Raw genomic sequence first — 20,443 nt, forward strand, 5'->3', positions numbered from 1 at the left:
CCCAAATTGAAAAGTTAATATAATAGCCAAAAACTATAAAGCAACATTAGAATTATATATTTTTTACTTTTATTTTTAGCCGTTTTATTTCAAAGAAGAATCAAACCAATAATTTATGATATTTTATATAACACTAACGGCTTTCTGCTGAATTCCAACATTGTTCACTAGGGTGAAACTAAGAAACAAAGTCTAACCTAACCGCCTAACCTATTTATTTGAAATAAATAATCACAATTTATGATAATTTTCTTCAGAGTGTCTTTTTAAGGCGAACTTTTTCCTTGACATGTACAACGAACTAGAGATCTACATATCTTCTAAACCATAAATTTTATTCAGTGGAACAAAAAGTACCTTTTGGTTACAAAATCGATCCAAAAATTCGTTAAGCTATCTTTAGATTATCTCTGTAAAAGTTACGGTTTGTTAACCATTAAGAATGAGCCGCCTTTGGCCTTTAGACATAAGTACTCATCCATTCCAAATTTATAATGTTCGAATGTATAATTTAGAAAATATACTTGAACATAAGTTCTGATTTCGTAACTTCGAACGCCTATAACTCAGAAACGAGGGTCCTATGGGAAAGTTTTTCCTATGTCACATCATCTACCCCAAAGTGCATTAAGTTCTGGAACACCCTATATAGATTTAACGATTTGGAATTATTTCAAATGCACTGAAGCTCCAATTTTCTCAAGATTACACGATGAGGAAATTAAGAAGATGGTTCAGACAGGAGAAGCATTAGATTTACCACGATGTGTCATCGAAGCCATATTAGCTATACAGGATATGAAGCTGGAGATAGTTTTTTGGGAGAGTGGGAAAAAATGTGGAAGTCGATTCGCATCTACATCCTATAGATGCAGAGTTTTTTGAGTTTCGCTATTTTTTTGCTACCTTTCAAATATTGACACCCTTATAACACTGGAAAACGAGCTGCTCAGCAATATATGTTTCACCCTAGTGGTGACATACACAAACTTGTAGTAGACACACCAACATTTTCTAGAGATGAAGTCTCTAGCATTCAAATTTCAATTCAATAATATATTAAAAGTTTAATCAGTATACCTATATGATGCTTCCCAATAATTTTTTTAGTGTTTAGTTCAACTATCACGGATATCTTTCTACTCTATGAATTTGAATGAACATAAAGTGAATTTAAATCATATTTTGTAGGAAACGTCGTTCTGTCTCATTTCTAGAAATTTACGATGTTTTTCATGGATCACGAAACCGAACGAGCTTTATTTGCCTCTACTAGTCATAAATATGACAGGGGCATTACGACAAAATACGAAAATTAGGATTCTTGTTGGTACATCGACGTTGATCAGGATTTGAATAAAGCTAATAGATGACTAGAGAACCGAAATCACATAACCTCAATATGAAACCATCGACCCTATTTAGCTGGTGACAGAGAATTTCTCGGAAATATAGAACATAATTTAAAGCCATGAGAAATTCGAATCCATATAATAATGCCAAAGTTTCCGCTTGAATTCAATACATTACAGTTTTTAAATATGTACAAGGTGTGATGAAATATTTGATCAAAATCGACGTGGACAAGTATCTGAATATTTCATTTAATGGTCTTTTCTCTGGTATTTCTCTTCACTAATACTGTACTTTTTCCATAGTTTCCAGAACTATAATCATTTTTGAAAAGGTTTTGTTCGAAAAGCTTCGATTTGCTTTGTAGGAGCCATATCTACGTCGAGAATAATGTAAAATCCTTTCCCTTTTGGTATATTTTTCAGTTTTGAGAAGATTCCAGCGACACATAGTGCTGATTTCAATTAGTAAGATGGATGCGAATAGGCAGGAAATCATATATCGGCCAATGTTTTGCGACTTAATTGATGTTTATGAAGTAGAAAGCTGTCTTTTTCTTTACACAACTTTCTAGTACCTCCTCATAATAATTCAGTGCTGTCCTCTCAAAATTCATATTTGCCAGAAGACGAACTAATATCTTCTTGCAAATTTAAATATGATCTTCTTTTTGTTCCTCGGCCGAAAATGGGATTAATTTTGGTACGTACTTGTCTCATCTGTAACAGATTTCAAGTACTGCATTGAGCTCTCCAAGGATATGTGATCGGTACTTTGATGCCATTGTTTTTTATCTCAGGTAGCTCTAACTCTCCGCTTGGCTTTGACAGCGATAGTTGTGAGCTACTCTATACAGGAACAGTGTTCTTTTCACATGTATATTCCTATTGTATGGAGTACTAAATATAGTCCATATATATATACATACAAAGAAATCTATTTTGTGTTCTACACTACGATTCTACGTCAAAAATCTTATATACACATCCCTGTAGTCAGCCATTACGAACTAAAGCGAGTACAAAATATTCATCTTGTAGAAAACCTCATATCCGTACTTACTGCTAATGCCATGTAATCATGTATATATACCGCCTTCGCCTCGAACTGGGAATCCAGTATTTTGTCGAGAAAAATCGCAGATAAGTTCAAACAAAATGACCACACGTTTATTCACCACGTAATCCTCTTTTTATATGCAAGTGCTATCCTCTATTGGGATATCTCATTTCAGATGGAAGTACGGTTATGAAAAAGTAATCCAGACATATATGATCCAAATTTTTGTTCTTATTGTCATAAAGTTTTACTCGAACCAATGCTGATTTTTATGGAAACTTTATACATATTTTATGAAAGGGTTGAAGTAAGAAAGACATTTTGATTGATTGGAATCTGTATTTGCTCAACGGATTAATTTTTAAATCGCAGTGGATCTTTATACAACATGTTTTATAATATTTGATTAAAATGGTTAAAAAATCGTGGTTTTCAATATATACAGCGCTTTTATTGTTTTTTATATTGTTCGTATGCCGATATTGCGAAAAGATATCGAGACACAGCACGACCTCATAGCCACCAGAAAGTTGAATCGGAACTTCATTAGAAATGTGTAGAACAAAAAAAGAGATTCGAGGAAGGGTATACTTTATAAGATACTCTCATAGTATGGAGCTATGAATCTTTCTTTGATGACATTGATGGGATGTGGGATTGCTTTTATCAATTTCACGGATATTGTATGGATTTTGTCGTTTTTTTTTTCATTGGCTTTATCAACTTCCTTGATGAAACGATTTTTGAAACTCTACTATACTTTTCTGTAAATTCCTTTATGCGAAATCCGCAACTGTTCAATGTTCACAAATGTTATGAGTATCTTCAGCAGCTTTAATACTCCCAGTAACTTAATCAGGTTGAGAGATTGCTATTTGGAGTGTGGTATGTTTTATACAGAGCATTCCTTACGATTTTACGATCTTTTCCTCATAAATATTGCTTACGTTCTTTTTTATTCGAAAATTCTCCAATACATTCATCGTTAACATTGTCTATTTCCGATATAAACTGTTTTTCAATGAATAGCATGAAAAGAGCTCTTAAACGATCTTCGCTAATTGAATTTTTGAGATACATTTTTTTCGATTTAGCCCCGAAGAATATCGTTCAGTCTCTAATGTTGTCGTGGTAGGTAGATTCTAGTAATTTTTTGGTTTTTCCAGTGTATCTGATGATTTTTATCAAAAACTTCGGAAAAAGTAGTACGCCATTCAATGTTTCATAACAATTTATTAGAGAAATAACATACTGCTCAGTTTGTCATCGTTCTATATGAAATTTGGGATAATAGAACCGAATTAACGGCAATTTAATGCACGACATTTTATCGCGCGCTAAGTCGTCGCTGACAATTCGTTGCAGCGTCAATTCATCGCATGCAAACCCAACCCATCTTAATCATTTTAAGGAACATAAGCCAATACTACGAGAAGTCTCAAGTTACAACAGTCCGAAACATTCATGAAATCCACCAAACTCTTGTTGCTCTTCCTCACGGCTTTTTGATATCGTCGGAAAGTCAACCTGCTTGCCAAAGTTGTAACGTGTGTCTTTCAAGCACAACCTCACTGACTGCTGACAATACTTCACCATATACTATTAGTTTGATCCAACTAATCTCAAGGGACACTTAGTTGGCCGACAGGAATTAAGAAAGTTCTGGACTTCATTGAAGTTACCAGTTTTATAAAATCTAATTAATATAATTTTGGTACTGTAATAGATTTTGTAACAGTCCTCCATTCAACTTATGTATATTTTGATTGTTTTTGTGTGGCCATGACCAGCGCTTTTAAGGTATCTTAAACTAAAATAAACCAAAAAAAAACGACGATCGCCAAAAAAAGGCAATTATCAATTTCGTTAATGTTCATGGCAGATTTCATGCAAAAGTTGTGATAGCCCGCTCTGGAATTATTTTAGGATTTCTTTGAACATAGATGAATTTTTTGCTCACTAAATATTGCTCATCACCTTCATCCTGTCTGCCGAATGCCAAACCCAATGCCTCACAACATTTGATACAATTTATATTCAATTTTTGATACATTCACATTATACATCCGTTTATTGATAATTATGATATGATTCAGCCATGATACCTATATGTTGATTTTAATAACGCATATTACATGCAATTATGAGGACAGATTCCGTAATTGCACTTGATTTGAATGCTCTTGATACCCTTTGTCATTCAAGCTTCATTATCATCACAAATCCAATCATCTTTGGCTGAACATCATGAGAAAATTTTTTCTTTCTCCTACTCATTACACCCACTCCCTAGTAATCAGTAATATTTACATTTTCAATTTTGTCTTTTCTTTGTATGAATATTTCCAACATCCCTTAGTATTATATAATCATTTAAAAACAACTTCCATACTGCAGAAAATCACACAAATTATAGTATTTTGTAATTAAGTACAAATCATTCTAATGAACTAGGCGGTTCGTGAAGTCGCAAAAAGCTATCACGTATCACGCGTTGGCTTATCTGTATGCAGCGAATTTTCCCAATTAAGTTACGATTAAGATTGCTGAGACTATAACGCGTGTCGTAAAAAAAAGCGCGCAGAGCATGTTGGCTTGTCATAGATGAGTAATACAGCAACAGTGTAGAATGGAAGGGTTATACAACTAGTGGACTTCATTGAACGCTCTTGTAACAGAAAATTTGGGATTAGTTTAGGCTTAGATTATTTCAATTATGTAATTATCATTTTTGTAAGTCCTCATCGCTTTCAGACTAGCCGGTTCCGAGTCTTTGCACATTGTCTGTGAGTCCCTATCTCTTTTGCGGTATGTATAAGTGTCTCAATACATAGAATCTCAGGTCTGGTTAAATACATACAATTAACCGTTACAGTCCTCTTTAAATAAAACTTGATGATTGTTGCAAATATTTGGTAAATAATTATTTTTAATAATTTATCCTGAATGAAATTTTTGTTGAGTATCAATCAAACACGAGCCATCATGATAGTAATATTCTGATGATTGATACCACTCACTCATAAACCACTTAATTACGGTGTGGAAATTACTGACTGAAATAATCACCAATTGAAGAATAAGATAAGCTCAATTTCAGCTTTGTGGTTATTGGAATGGTTTTGTTATCTTTTCATGAGCATTTCAAGTGAATAATCACAAACCGATTTTTTATTATATAATCGATTTATGAAGCCTTTTTCATACCTCAAACCAAAGTAGCGACTTCTGCACTTCCTTAATTCACTCCTAATTTGTTCATTCTACAAGACAAATACTTGATCAGCCCCAATGACGAATTCGATAATGGAACTCACACAGTACGTAGTCTACAGTCTATAATTTTATGGGGTCGATATTCTGTGATAACCCGTCCACGAGCCATTCCATCAACAACGTATTGAATGTAATTCGCCTTGATGTAATTCGATGAGTGCCATTAAATCTGGTTTAAATACAAGTTAAAGTTGATGAAACAGCTTTCTGACTACTTGTAATGATTATGTCAACCTATATAAACACGCGGTATAAAAACTTGCAACGAAAGGTGTTTAGGAACAATAGTGAATCATACTAAATGGACAATCGAATACCAAATTATTCACGACTTTCTATTGAGAAATGCGTTAACCACCTCGTCTACGACTTTAGAACAAAATATTGTTTATTAATATAATGTTTATTCCAATTCTTATAAATTTTCACCACTTTGTTCCTATTTCATTAGTATTTTCAGTTCAACGAAATATTTAAATTTACTTTTGTATGTGATGTTTGTACCGAATGATTTCGGAACATATTCATATAATTTGATAAACTCGTACATAAAAATAAAAAAGTTTTTTTATTTAACTTTTTTTTAAAGCTTTAATCGGGTGTTTTCGTACCTAAATATAAGAACAAATTCATACAAAAAAGAAGAAAACGCATTTCAATTAAAAATTATCGGTGATTTTGATGCCTTTGAATAATTATCCTCAAAAATTTAACAATTCAACAGTCAAAACGTTTTCCAATCTTATAGTAATATATAAATTTCAAAGTAGTCGTTTGTCATTTTCATTGTATTCCTAAAATTTATTGCCGGCCTTTAAATCTTCCACCATATATATTATAAAGTAATCTTAGATTGCTAACGGGCTTGGAATAAAGACTTTTTGCTATAATTACTTTCAGGCGTTGGCTTTCCTCATAATTACTACTTTGTAATTCTTGATAACGCACTGCAAATTCCCAGTTCTTTCCTATTTCCAAGATTTTTTAGTAACGGCAATTTTTTTTCCACCTTTCCTTTTCTCTTCGCAGAACAAGAATATAATATTTATTGCCATAAGTTTCAAATATTTGATTTAACTCTCTGGTTTTAATGATATTTGGATCTTTATGGAGCTAAAGAAGGCAAATGTGTTTTTAACAAAATATTTTGATGAAGAATGAAGCAGGTCGAAACGTTAAACTTTTACCTTCCTTTAAGAAAACTAATTCTCAAAAGAGACCTAAAATTTTGACGATTTGAAAACAAGAACATATCTAGAATTCTAGCAAATAAGAGATTGAAGTTTACCAGAAGTCTCTGAAGACGATAACTTCGTTATCGAAACACGCGTCCAGTGTAATTGTGAGTGTTAATGTATTGATGGTGGAAATATTGAATTCGGTATGAATATCACCAACGGTTCCAGAAATTCCAGCTTAGTAAATGACAATGGAGAATGAGTGATAACTTTTCAAAACTAGTAAATACTTAATCTTCATTTTCAGTATTTTTGAATAAATTAAATGAATAGGTGAGGATATTCGATGAATGAAGTGATTTGGTATAAAATTGATAGAAAGTTACTTATTCTATTGAATATTCGAAATATCCTCCATTATTTTATGAACTGTGGTCAAATAAGTTGTCAAACTTTTTTCTAATATTTCAAAAAACTCTCACCCGAAACTTTCTATACGTAGCTATTAACATTCTGTCCGAAAATATCAAATGTCGGAATTGAATTTTGAAAAAATCGATTTTAGATGCCCTTTTAAGAAGAAATTTGGAGACGATGAGTTGGGTGATCATAGTGCCAATTATATAGTGAACCATTGATGTAGACATGCAACAACTCGCCACTGAATAAACAGTGTTATTGATAAGGGGATTATGATTTCTCGATAAAATTTGCTTTTTATTCTAGTCAATAAGAAACGTATACTGGTCAATAAACCAAATTTCCGAAATATTTTCGTTTCCAATTATCAAAAATATCATTGTTGCATAAAATTCAATCATTTCATTGTATTTGACGTGCTGCACTGCGAAGTTAAGTGTTGGGAACTCTGCAGTAAAATTTTTATTCGTGCTGCTTCATTGTGTTTTGATACGGTTCTCCTTCTTGATTCTCCACGTTCTCCTCAAGTTCCTAACAACATATCCAATTTTCTGTTGTAAAGACAAATTAAAAAACATACAACCTTCTGATAAACCGAAAATTTTATGATTAAGTAATTTTGGCTCTTTATTTCCATATCGTACTCTGTAAAACTACTCAATTAAAATTTGGTCAAAATACCATAAACTGATTCTCATCCCTATAACTTCACAGTTCTCAGCAAATTTAGAGCAAATTGATTTGAAAAAGTCAAGTAGTAGGTATATCGGAAAAACTATTAGAACGATATGTGTTTGGAGGTTTTACTCGATTCTGATAAAGTATTGGAAAGCAATTACAATCAATATTTCTTAAAAATTAGTGTGACGTTGTGCTGCATATTCTTGATATTTTTAGAGGATTCAAAATAAAGCCAGTAATACGTTTTCAAATTCACGACTCGTATTTTATTTATCTTATCTTTCTATCATCTTATAGAACCTGGGAAGGAGTGCAATTCGGCGGTCATTCGATGCTTGATTTTTATCTCCTTCTTTATGCAGAGGTATAATTATAGCCGCCTTAAGGCAATTGAGAAAAGTGCCATTTTGAAATAAAACGTAAATTGAAGCGGTAAGGTCATTCAAGGTGCAATCGGGTAGACTCGAAAAGATTTTAAAGTCTCTCAGTTCCAGATGAGTATTTATTTTGTCATCAATTGTACTGCAAAGCTCTGCTAAAACTACGGGCATAAAGAAGAAAATGTGTGAATTAGCATTAGCATCAGAGAGATATGACAGCGGATCATGAGGAGTTAAAGAATTTGATAAATTTAGTAGTTTTACGAGAATCGCCGAGTCTCATATTATAATAAATAACTTTGACAGCTTTTATTGCCTCATGATGAATTTTTCTGTACAGTTTCACGTAATTTTTGATGAAGATACTTTCCAAGGTGAGATAAAGATCGCTGATATACGTATACCTTTAGTGAGCCAGGGTTTCTTTTGCTTATTTTTAACACGTCCGAAGGGAAAAGAATTGCATGACAGACTAATTAGTGTTTTTATGAATCTAAAAAAAGTCCACATCACCAGAGCAACATGATCCCGTCAGTTGTTTCACAACTGTACTTGAAGTTTTGAAAACTTTTTCCCGAAATAATACGGAATAATTTGCGAGAAGCATTGTTTGTATAGGATTCCACGAAACTTTTGTTGAAACTGCTTCATGATCAAAGAATCAAAATCAGTACAGTCGGTGGATTCTGGATCATACGATGACACGACATAGTCTATAATACTAGAATTGGTCTTAGTTTTTTTTGGTTGATGCCGTTATATGCATGACCATACCAAAAGAATCAAAAATTCACTAAAGACATTCTTGACCAGTACACATACAGGAATAATCAATATTGAGATCGCCACATGGAATTAATTTGATTTTTAGAGGTGAGAACTTCAGTAAGGTCAGTAATTTGTGACGGAAAGTATGCACGTCAGCGTCAGGTGTTCTGTAAATACAAACAATATAGAAGTCTTGTTATAGACGATAGAAAATTCGAATAATTTCTCATTGAACTGTGTTATTCCCGAAAAGTCGTGGTTTGTGGACATGATCATGGTACCTTCATGAGATAAACTAGTTCTATTGAATCTGGCTACTATTGTATGGTTTTTGAAAAGAAGAGGCTCATTATTATTCAACCAATGATGTTCGGTGATGGCAACAATTTCTTGTAAATTAAGCTCCTCTATTAAAAGATATAGTGCATCTATTTTGTGTCTTGAGGATTGAATATCAATAAGAAAGGGGCCGATCATGCTATCGTTCAGTCTTTTAGAGGGTGCTTGTTGTCTGATCACGTAATTGAAAATAAAAATGTTCACTTTTACTTTAGAACATGTGTTGTGAACAAAAAACTATTGTGATCAATTCAATCCACAACTAATTTATAATTTGGTTGCTGTTATCAAAACTACAATATTCATGAACTAAGCAAGAAAGATGGGAAAAATTTACATTCCTTAGCATATACAAATAGGTAATAGATCTAATCAATGGAAAAAATAAATACCGGATGATTGATTAGTGTGATAAAATTCAGAGTCTCCTTTGTCCTTCGAGATATTGATTTGAAAATTTAAGGGATGGTAGCCATTATTAGTTTTCATATTTCAAAATTATTTACAATTTTTTCAAACAGGTTCTACATCTTGGACAATGTAAGAGGAATTCGAGAATGGAGATTGTTGCACCCGAAACATTCAAATATAAATAAAAATTTTCTAAAATTCTTTCTTTCGTTAATATTAATTGAATCTGATTCAGGGTAAATCAAAATACCAATGCATCATTATCTGGGTTTTTTCAAATGAATCACCCCATATTTTATGTGCCTATATCTAATCATTTGAAAATAAATTGTGGGTTGGCTATAATTGATTAGTCAGAAACTGGCATTTTATCATTGCTGTTTGGTACTTTAGAGGTTGAATTACAAATAGAAATAAAAAACGTGTATGCCAATAATAAATTACAGGAAGGAATAAATAAAACCTATCCCATTCACAACTGTATACGTACAGATCTTGATTATCACAATAGTTGTTTGAAATGACCTCGAAAAACAGCTATGTCTGCTTGAAAACGATAATTTGGAGCATACGAAGCATTTCTATAGAAACATTCTAAAATTAATTCTGTATTCTCTTCATCATGTCGTCACCATTGTTGTTGGCGATATTCTGTACACTTCATTATTAACATGACTCCAATGGAACTATTCCACTAAAATCAGGTGACCATGGTAGTAACTGTACTGGACCAATTCTTCCGATCCTTCTTATAGAAAATAGTTCAGTCAGTTCACCGTTAATCAATTGATAAGCAGACGCACCATCATACAAAAACCACATCTTTGATTTATATAAAGTGAGACTTCTTCCAATAAAAGAGGTTCATTAGAAAATCTGAATACATCTTAGCATATATGTCTTTCTACATATTCACCAACAATATATTCTCACACATTCAATCACCATCTAGTTTGACTGTGTGACATTATTTGATGAACGATAGTTAACAAAACCAGTTTTATTAAACATGGCTCCATCTACAAATAGAACATTATCGAAAAGTCCCTCTGTTGATCAACTTTTCGGGAAGCTCTCCTAAAAAATTCTAGTTTCTTATAAAAATCAACTTCACTTCACTAATTGCAAATACTCCTTACACTTGTGCGTGAGTTTTAAGTAACTTCTAACATAACAATAATTTCATTTTCTCCTGTCACATAAGTTTTTAATCATTCATGCTTCTCATTATTAACTGAACCCGTGCGGTTAAACCTTATCATCAATCTTTCCTAGCTCGCTTTTTTAGGTTGCTGCTTTTCAGGAAAACATTCATGGTATACTGTTGCTGATAGTTCTCATTGCATTCTCTCAAAGCAATGCAGAGTACATCAATCATTTCATATATAAAAATTTGAACTCAACACGTTGTACGACGTTGTCCGATGCCTAATTACCACATTTACCTGTCAATGGAATTCTCATCGTTCAGATTTCGTACACTTTTTAATCTTTTCATTCCATGCATCAATGATAATCTTGGTCTTCCTTCCTTTCTGTTCTCCCTTATTTTTCTGTCAGTCTTTTCTTCCACCAGCTTATACCAAATAAACTACTTTTACTCAATATATTCTATAATTGTTTCTTTCAGGCTCATTTGATCTTCTACTGTGTCGTTTAAGATTCGATCTAAGCTTTAAGTTCTATCTGCTCTTCTTAGAGCGTCAATTTTTTTGTTTTCTTTTTCTTTAGTAGAATTAAATTCTACCCTTGCTCAAATTCTTCCACCACACCAAAAAATGTACCAAACCAATAAATAAAAAAAATTACGTGTCTACCTATTGTACTCTCTATTAATTTTTAAATGGTTTATAATCATTATTTTGCAGAGAAAAATCGAAATAACTCAATTACCGATAATTTGGAGTATATGGAATGCCTCAAAAAAAGAAGTATGCCGGTAGTACTCTTCGATGCTCACAGAAAATACAGACAGTGCCATTCATACAGAAAAACCGAGAAAATAATGTATTAGTATTATAATTCTCCCTGTATCATATCCAATGATTATTAATAAATGAAGAATTTTAAAAATTTCTATCAATATTTGAATGTTTGGCAGCAACAGATCTTTATTCTCAAATTTATTTTACATTGTTCAGGGTAGTGCACTTATCTAAAATTGGTTGACTTCTTAAATACCCTGTTGAACAAATCACAATTATTATTGTAATAAGGAAGTTAACTCAATTCCAAAAATGCAATAAAATATAGAGTGCTTCATGTTAAGAAAATTGAACAGTAATATTGTGAATAATTTTGAAATGAGAAAAGTAATAATGGTTATAATCACTCAGATTTTCAAATTGATATTGTGAAGGACAAAGAAGGAATCGAACTTTATCACTCTAATCAAACAACCTGTATATAAATATACGACCAGTTAATCTCTAATAGAGTTATAAGTGTTCGTATTTCGAAAAAACTATCAATTAGTGAAATCTAAATTATGCAAAAGCTGATAACATATTATTATTATCTCAAATTTGTTTCTCAATTATTTTGTTACTCAAAAACCCTTTCACAATCATTTCTTTCTTTCCAGGTGGTTACTATATATTCGAAAGAAAAATGCTCAAATTGCAAATAGTTGTATTGAATACGAATCTTATGAAGCGTGGGGAAAACGACGAAGACGCTTTGCAACAATGGGTTTGGTTAGATAGCGTGTTAGCTAAATTCCAGAGAAACGGAGAAACGGTAAGTTAAGTCTAATAAATTTATAAATGAACTAAACTTATCTTATTTTTGAGATATATGAAACCAGAGGTTCTGTCAGCATATTCCATTCCATCGATTTCTCAATAAAGTCATACAGGTCGAATGATATTTAGAAGCAATATCAAAATACAGTACGAATTATACATCACTTTAGAATTATTTCTTTCATTGCGCTCTCTCAATAATTGTGCGTATCTGAGACCACGATATGTTGAAATCTGAGAAAGTCACCAGACACGATTAGGAGGAGATTCCCCAACAAACACTTCATATGTATCATGTTCTAGTCACATGTCACAGTCCATTACGTCGCTAAAACATATTGCCTCTTACGTTGAGCAAGACTCACATTAGGACGTGACATAGCGTCAGCTTTTATTATACATATATGCGAGTAAATTGTAAACATAGCAGAACACGCGTGAACTAATAAACTTTTGTAACGGTAGCACTCGGCGAATGAGACTCCTTCAGCTTTAGTATTCCGAAACTTATGTCCGTAATATCCCTACACTGAACGGTATCATGTTAAATCATTCCTACAAATTCATTATGCGTCAACCCAAAATTTCATTTCACTTTGTAATTTGAAAAAACATTAATAACGCTAGCATAAGAATGTATGTGTGTGGATATTGGAGTATCATATATTGCTGCGATACTGGGGACCCAGAGTTTTCAGCTGATCTCTTAATTTCACTTCTTTCAGAAAGTTCAGTATGTAGGATGTTTGTAGCTACCAGATATCTCCGTCTTCTATTTCATACGCTCCCAGGTAAAGTGTTTCACACATCGAGAGTACATGGGTAAAGGTTTCGACACATTCAACACATCTTCTCTGGTTATAGTTTTCCAGGAGAGTCTTTTCCTGTCTCAGCCCCTGTAGGTTATCCCAATAATTGGTTTTGATCTTATCTATCTTCTTTTCCAGTACTTTGTTCTGTAGCTGGTTCCAAAGAAGGGTTCAGGTCCCTTAGGGATACAAGAGCCGATCGGTGGGCGTGGAAAATGAGATACAAAATTATGTAAAAAAAAAATCAAAATAAATCAAAGAATACTAAATAAACTAGAAAAAATGAGAGAAAACATAATATATAATATCACACCATGGTTCACTCACAAAGTTGATGAGTGGGCGAAGAATAAATTGATATTATTATTAAAAATTGAAAGTAAATTAACAATAGAACACTGGACGAGTATCAAAGCTACAAAACAATTAGATATCGAAAAGCAAAAATATACGCTACTAAGTAAGGAATAAGTGACAAAAGAAAAGGGTACGGAAGAAATGAATGACATTACAGAATAAGAATGGATTTCAATATCCAATTAATGAAGTTAATCAATCATATTTGTACCTATACACAATAAACGAGGGAAAATGAATCCCGACAATATAAGAAACATAACTTTGTTACGCTCAGTCTTAAAACGTTTCACTAAAATGTTAGCGATACGATTTGGAAACATGATTCCAACGAAATTTAGACGGAATATTCATAATATGTTAATTAATAGAAAAATTACTTCATATTCATATGTTTTGTTGACCTTACGAAAGCCTTTGATGAAGTACAATCGAGAAACGTATTAAAGATTTTGTAGACGAGCAATATAAGTCATAAATATCAAAATATTATCAATTGTCTGAGAATGAGAAATGTTTTCAAGGATAAAAACCAGAACTTGACTGCCTGATTCTACGAACTAATTGTATACAATAGCATAAAACAGCAAAAAATAAAATTTAATTACTTTGAAGCAGCAATATCGGATGAGGATAGTTTAATGGAAAAGCACGAGTTCAAATGATAGAAGTATCCATCCCATTTGCAATGGAAGCAAAAGCCGAAACATCAACAACAAATAGGATGATTGGGACGATTAGAATGAAAACGATTAGCATGGTGAACCACGGAGGTAGTCTCATTCTACCTCCAACAGGATTTTATAGAAGAACTAGGAATATAGGATATAATAGATGAATTATAGAACATAAATGAGACTGGAGATATGATGTCGAAAATATTTCAGAGCTCAAATGAGAAAAATAAGCAAAAATTGGAAATCGAATATACGGAGACTACTAGACAGACCACCAGGATGTGCTAGAGCTAAGCGTCCCAAGAAGGGCTCAGAAGAGGGCGAAATTAAAAAGGACAAGACAAGACATAAAATGGAAAAAGAAGTTACTTATGCTGGAAGTGATAAGATATAGGATAATTTGTGTGTTTATAAATTTGGTATGGAATGGGAAGATTCTCACTATAGTACTTGAAATAAAGTGAAAAACATGTTTGTTCAATTTTTCCAATGAATCCAAGAGAGCAAAGTTGTGATATCATGAAACAATTAAGACAAGTTTAATATTTTTAACACTTAAAAACAGATCCAAATGCTTTTGAACATTAAAATTGAGTTGGCGACTTATCTATCGAAGTAACAACTAGCATAGTTCGAGGGTTGGTATAAGCAAGTTACTACTGTCATAAAGTTGGATTCTTCTTCCTCTAGTAATGGTTTTTGATTATCGTTTTTCATGAACGTTGTGGATAGACCTGACGGTGAATTTCTCCTATAATGTTATAATTACGAATTGTTCCAGTGGAAAACTACCACTCATACTAACTTAAATAATGTTAATGTTTATTAGTATAAACGACATCATTGAATATCATTCAATTGCATATAAAAAACTTATAATTATAAAATTGAAAATATAATTTGATGAGCTCCTAATCCAGCTCGAATTTCTATGTGACAAGTTAATTTCTTAAGTTGCAAAATAAACACAAAGATCATGGAACAAAATTTTAAAAATGCGATAGGGTAGCGGCAGTTCGTAGTCCATGTACTTTTTTCTTCCACATATAAGGCCTTTTTCTTCTCAATTAGTCGACTAATGGACCCAATAAGTCGGCATTGTACAGTTCTGTGTCCGTTTTGCTTTTCTTTATGTAGTCGTTGTGAATCTCAGAAAACTAATCACGGTTCCGACCGAGAAGACAGTCTTCGCCTTTCTATGTATAATATTCCTTGGGTAAATTCCATTGTTTCAATTATTCAATGATTTCTGGTGCATACCAGTGGATCCATGTGTTGTCGACTATGATGGAACCATGCAGAATATCCTTTGCATTGGTTTACATAACGTCACACGCTGTTCTGGCGTGGTCTCACGGTTGTGTTTAATGTCCTAGTGAGAAAACGTGGCACTCAACGCTCCGATCCACCTGGTCTATTGTCTAATCCATTTCGCGTAGTAAACGTTTTTCAGAGACACCTGATCTTGACTCATCAAAAGCCGACATGCGAGCACACGCTATCTCAATTTCAGAAGATCGCCATAGGAGAAGAAGAGTCATCATATATATCGTCGGAATGTTTTTTGATCTGGCTGCGCAATCTCCTTTCCAAAAACAATGATCTAATCGTGTTAGATATTGTTCTTTAAATATTGACTACGCTAGAAATCTACAAATTGGAATAGAAATATGAAAAGAAAGTAAAAGCAATACATGCATAGTTTGGTACAATGATGAAACACGTTCAGTGGACAACCACAGTGACGCACCCCTCCGCTAAAGGGTTAATAAGGAGAAGAAGATATTTTATCAAAACTTACAGAGAAACGCAAAAAATGCCCTTTTTGAAAGCTGATAATTTGAAATCTCGTGAAAAGCATTTTCTGTATAATCTGAAAATTTGAAAGTGGTTGCCTACGAAGGAGGAGAGTCAACATACTTATTTCATCATTTATCTGCGCGGATTCTCTTCCAAAACAGTAATCTATCACCGTTACATTTTGCTCTATTTGTTTTTCTATAAAATCCATAGAGACGCTCACATGCGGACACAATAAAATTACGAGGCTGATCCGGATGCAAGTTCTACAATCGTCTACTAGAATATATTAGTGCCATCGGGTGGTGAGGCTACGTATTCATTTCCATTGCTGACAATCAAAATTTAATAATAATCCAAATTTTGTGGAATCACATAGTTACATTGTTCAAGCAAGAACTTAATAATGCAGTATTTATTTCAACTCGTCGACATTCATAGAAATGTTCATTGCTGTCATTTTCTAAAGTTATGATGCCGCCATAAATAGAAGGTATTATCTACACACCTCCTAAGATCCATAATATAGTTCTAATAATCTTTAACTGCAAAAAGACTCATCGTTTCACTGCTTATACGTCTCAGTTTGAGTTTCATTAGGAAGCTATGTTGGAAACGATAAATTCATTTAATCCTTGTTATGTGACAGCATAGCTTCGAGCTAGACGATATCATCGCTATCGTATTATCACTGTCAGTCGTGGAGAGTATATCTGATAACATGAATAGAAGAAATATAACTATTCTGTAAGCGTGGAAAACGGTTGGCGTTGGGATAGAGATTCACAACTAGTCGGCTATCAAGATATTTTTGATGCCTCAATAAAACCAAGTATATGATTTTAAAAAAGAAATAAGTATATATAAATTGGTAGTTCTGATTAGTCTTGTGGGTAGAAAGATACTATTCTACCGGATAATCAATAAACTATATTCCGAGAACGAAAACTACCGGATAGGAAGTAGGAAAAAAATTAATATAAATATCATTATCCAATCGAGTTAAAATAATCGAGCTCCTAGCGAATTTCATATATTAGATTAGTAACATTCTATAATATTTTTATAACTGTTACTGTGAAATTTTGGATTGAAACAATGTCTTCCATAAGAAAAATAATTTTTTCACGTATTTTATATCCAAATATCGGTGCTACCCAAAAAAGCTTCAAATAATGACAAATATTAGTTACTAATGTTTTATAGACTTCCACCCAAAAAATGGAAAATCAAGGTTAAAATTTGAAATTTGAACATGTTCAAAAAAGAGAATCTCTAAAAATGTCTTTATAATATCAAGAATCACTATATTTTTTGTATCAAAATAAAATAAGTGATATCTGCCATTCATTATTCACTTATCAAAGGAGATGTACAAAAAATCTCAAAGTACTCAGTATCTGTTCGCAAGAATTTGAATGCTAACATACTCTGGACTATTCTTGAGGGACTTAGATTTATTTCGGTCACTGGATTAGATGACAATTTTATTTTAAATATATACAACAACCATTGAACTGAGATTTATCTATGAAAATTTGAGGAACAATCGTTCCTTTTTCTTGGTTAGGAAATATTTCTCTAAACTAATTGGAGGTGGTCGAAAGCATATGCTTTTCTTAAGAAAAATTGCTGCTACTATAATGGAACCATTGGCTGCTTTCTACAAATATATGTCTGGAGTTCGAGAGAACAGGAAATATTATAAATGTGGCGAATATTCGAATGAGACTGAATGCAATGGAATGTATTGGTCGAATCTTAAATTGGATGGAATATTTGGCCAAGAAAGCGATAACGGAGATAAATAATCAACTCTCCAATAAACTGATCTAATGCAAAACAATCTTTGGAGATATTCACGGAATATTGACTGAAATATTATTTCATTGGTGAATTTTATAATTTTAAAGTGTTATTCTATTAATTTTTAAGCAATGATAAAAAGATTTTAGAATATTTTTTCTCAATCTGAAAATAATATTCGTGATTTAAGAAATGTATTATAGATAGTAAAACTAATGATTATTTCAAAAGTTTTTGAAGATTCGTTAAGGAAAAGTTTCATTAAAATCATATCATTCGTTTAAGATTGAAACCTACAAAACTAAGAATTTGGAACATAAATTTTGAGGTTATGTAAAAAAATTCTTTCCACACTAGATTTCTGCATGATGTCCAACTTGTATGCATCACACTTAACTCGGGGATAATTCATTATTTCGGAAAACTTCCATTCTCAATTCTCTATAAAATCAGAAGCACGTAGGCAGTCATTATATGTAGATTAGGGTGAAACTAGAATTGCTTATTAAGAATTATTCCAGATTTATGTTAAATAAATTGAAAGAATAAACTTGGTTGTAATATTACATCTTGAGTGACGCAAAAACTTCCGATACATAAATGTTGGAATGGATTATGGATCTAAAAAATTGGTTATGACAATAGAGAAGAATAGCTGTTGTTTGTAAAAAAATATTTATATCAGTTTTTATCGATTGCCTCTAGTTAATTGACGAATAAAACTTTGCTCATATTATATTATGACCTTTCCTCGTATCAGTGAATTTTTGTTGTTTCCTATTCTTATAATTGAACCATAGACACCATTAGTTTATCTAATTACTGTCCCCAAAGATGTGTCCATAACTGGAAAATGACAAGATACCTTTGTAACCTTAATATTATGACTAAGAATTAGTTATTTACCATATAAAATTATATATTTGCCTTGAGGACACTAAATTTATTAACTCCACTTTTCTTCCTGTTGTTTCAATAGTTTTCAATAAATTTTATACTCATTACAGGGATAAAGAGATTCTTTAAGTAATCAGGTTTATTACGTCCTTGATATTGTCAATGGAATTAGCATGAAGCTTGGAACTACTAATACTTGAAGGTTTGAAACCACATAAACCTTCACAATGTACTCAACAAGTCTCAAGATGTTTAGTTGCCTCGTACAATGTAATTACGAGAGTGCCATATCAAATAAATCTAGTGAACAACATAAGTTTGATAAAACGATACTCATACGTATATTTTGTACTTGAATCGTTTGTGTTATTCCAATATCTGCCTCCTTAAGACCACAAGATCCACTCCGAAGATGACACATATTCTTGGATATCTATGTAATGGAATCACTGTTTTTACCTTCCTATTATTACTAAACTGATTATTATCTTGATCTTGATTTCGGCAAAATTCGTCCTTGCGACATCCCAATTCACTCTCCAAGCTAGGAAGACTGTGGTGCACCGCCAGAATGAGCCAAGCGTAGCGTAAATTATTGTAATGTTTTTAAGCCTTCAAAACTAGAGAGGAATCACACCCGATTAACAAAATTTTCAAAATAGCATGCAATATTGTTAAGTGTCTATTGCTTAGTTTCCATACTTTGTATTTTATCAATACATAGATAAAGTGGATGTCGTAACTAACCCACTGAAAATGTTTTGTGTCGTTATGAAGTTTATACCATTTTGGCATGATTTTTTGACGTGTCGCATGTATCCAGCTAAATTTTTCTTAAAAGTTATTTAAATTATATTTTTATTAAATTTAAATCTGAATGATATGTTAAATTAATATAAAATTCTACTTCTGGTTGTATAGGTTATGTTTTCTAGAAAATAATAGGCATTTCGTCTCCTCAGTTCCAAATTGAGGTCTTGTGATTTAGGGATAGTTTATTTAAAATCTCTCGTATATTGTTACGAACAAGTCCGCGATATGGACCCTAGTCCTGTCTGGTTAAAGAGGAATTCTAAAAGTCGACTAACGAGCAGCACGTTTGATATACCCAGAATTCGTCTGATGTTTGCTTCTATATAAGTTTGTATCATAACAGGCGATTTGTTTTTTTTGATTCTGTATGAATGATGAGTTTTCATAGTACATCAAGTCATGTCGAAAGCTTCAGGGATCTTTTTAATGACTGGAAGGCCATCATTATTTGCGATTATTCATGGATTTTGAATTCCAACTCAATAAGATTGCCTAATGCTAATCTGTACCGACAAAACCTACTTTGTTATATTCTTATAAGGTTTTCCATTATCTTTCTATAGTTCAAGGACAGTTTGTATTTGGTATTGGGATGCCAGTGACCAAGTGGATGGGAAAATATTATTTGTCCCGATTAGGTTCCATATTTGGAGAAGCTATGATTCGGCAACATGC

General features: G+C 32.5%; 1 protein-coding gene across 1 annotated transcript in view; it reads left to right on the top strand.

Moving 5' to 3' along the window:
* The window catches only part of LOC130448904 (acid sphingomyelinase-like phosphodiesterase 3a), a 330,919-nt gene that overhangs the window by 232,354 nt on the left and 78,122 nt on the right, over window positions 1-20,443 (top strand). Inside the window, exon 5 of the mRNA XM_056786494.1 lies at window positions 12,450-12,604. Coding sequence (XP_056642472.1) covers window positions 12,450-12,604 — 155 coding nt within the window. The remainder of the gene's footprint in view (window positions 1-12,449; window positions 12,605-20,443) is intronic.

The sequence above is a fragment of the Diorhabda sublineata genome, chromosome 9 (genome assembly GCF_026230105.1).
Source record: "Diorhabda sublineata isolate icDioSubl1.1 chromosome 9, icDioSubl1.1, whole genome shotgun sequence".
Lineage (NCBI taxonomy): Eukaryota > Metazoa > Arthropoda > Insecta > Coleoptera > Chrysomelidae > Diorhabda > Diorhabda sublineata.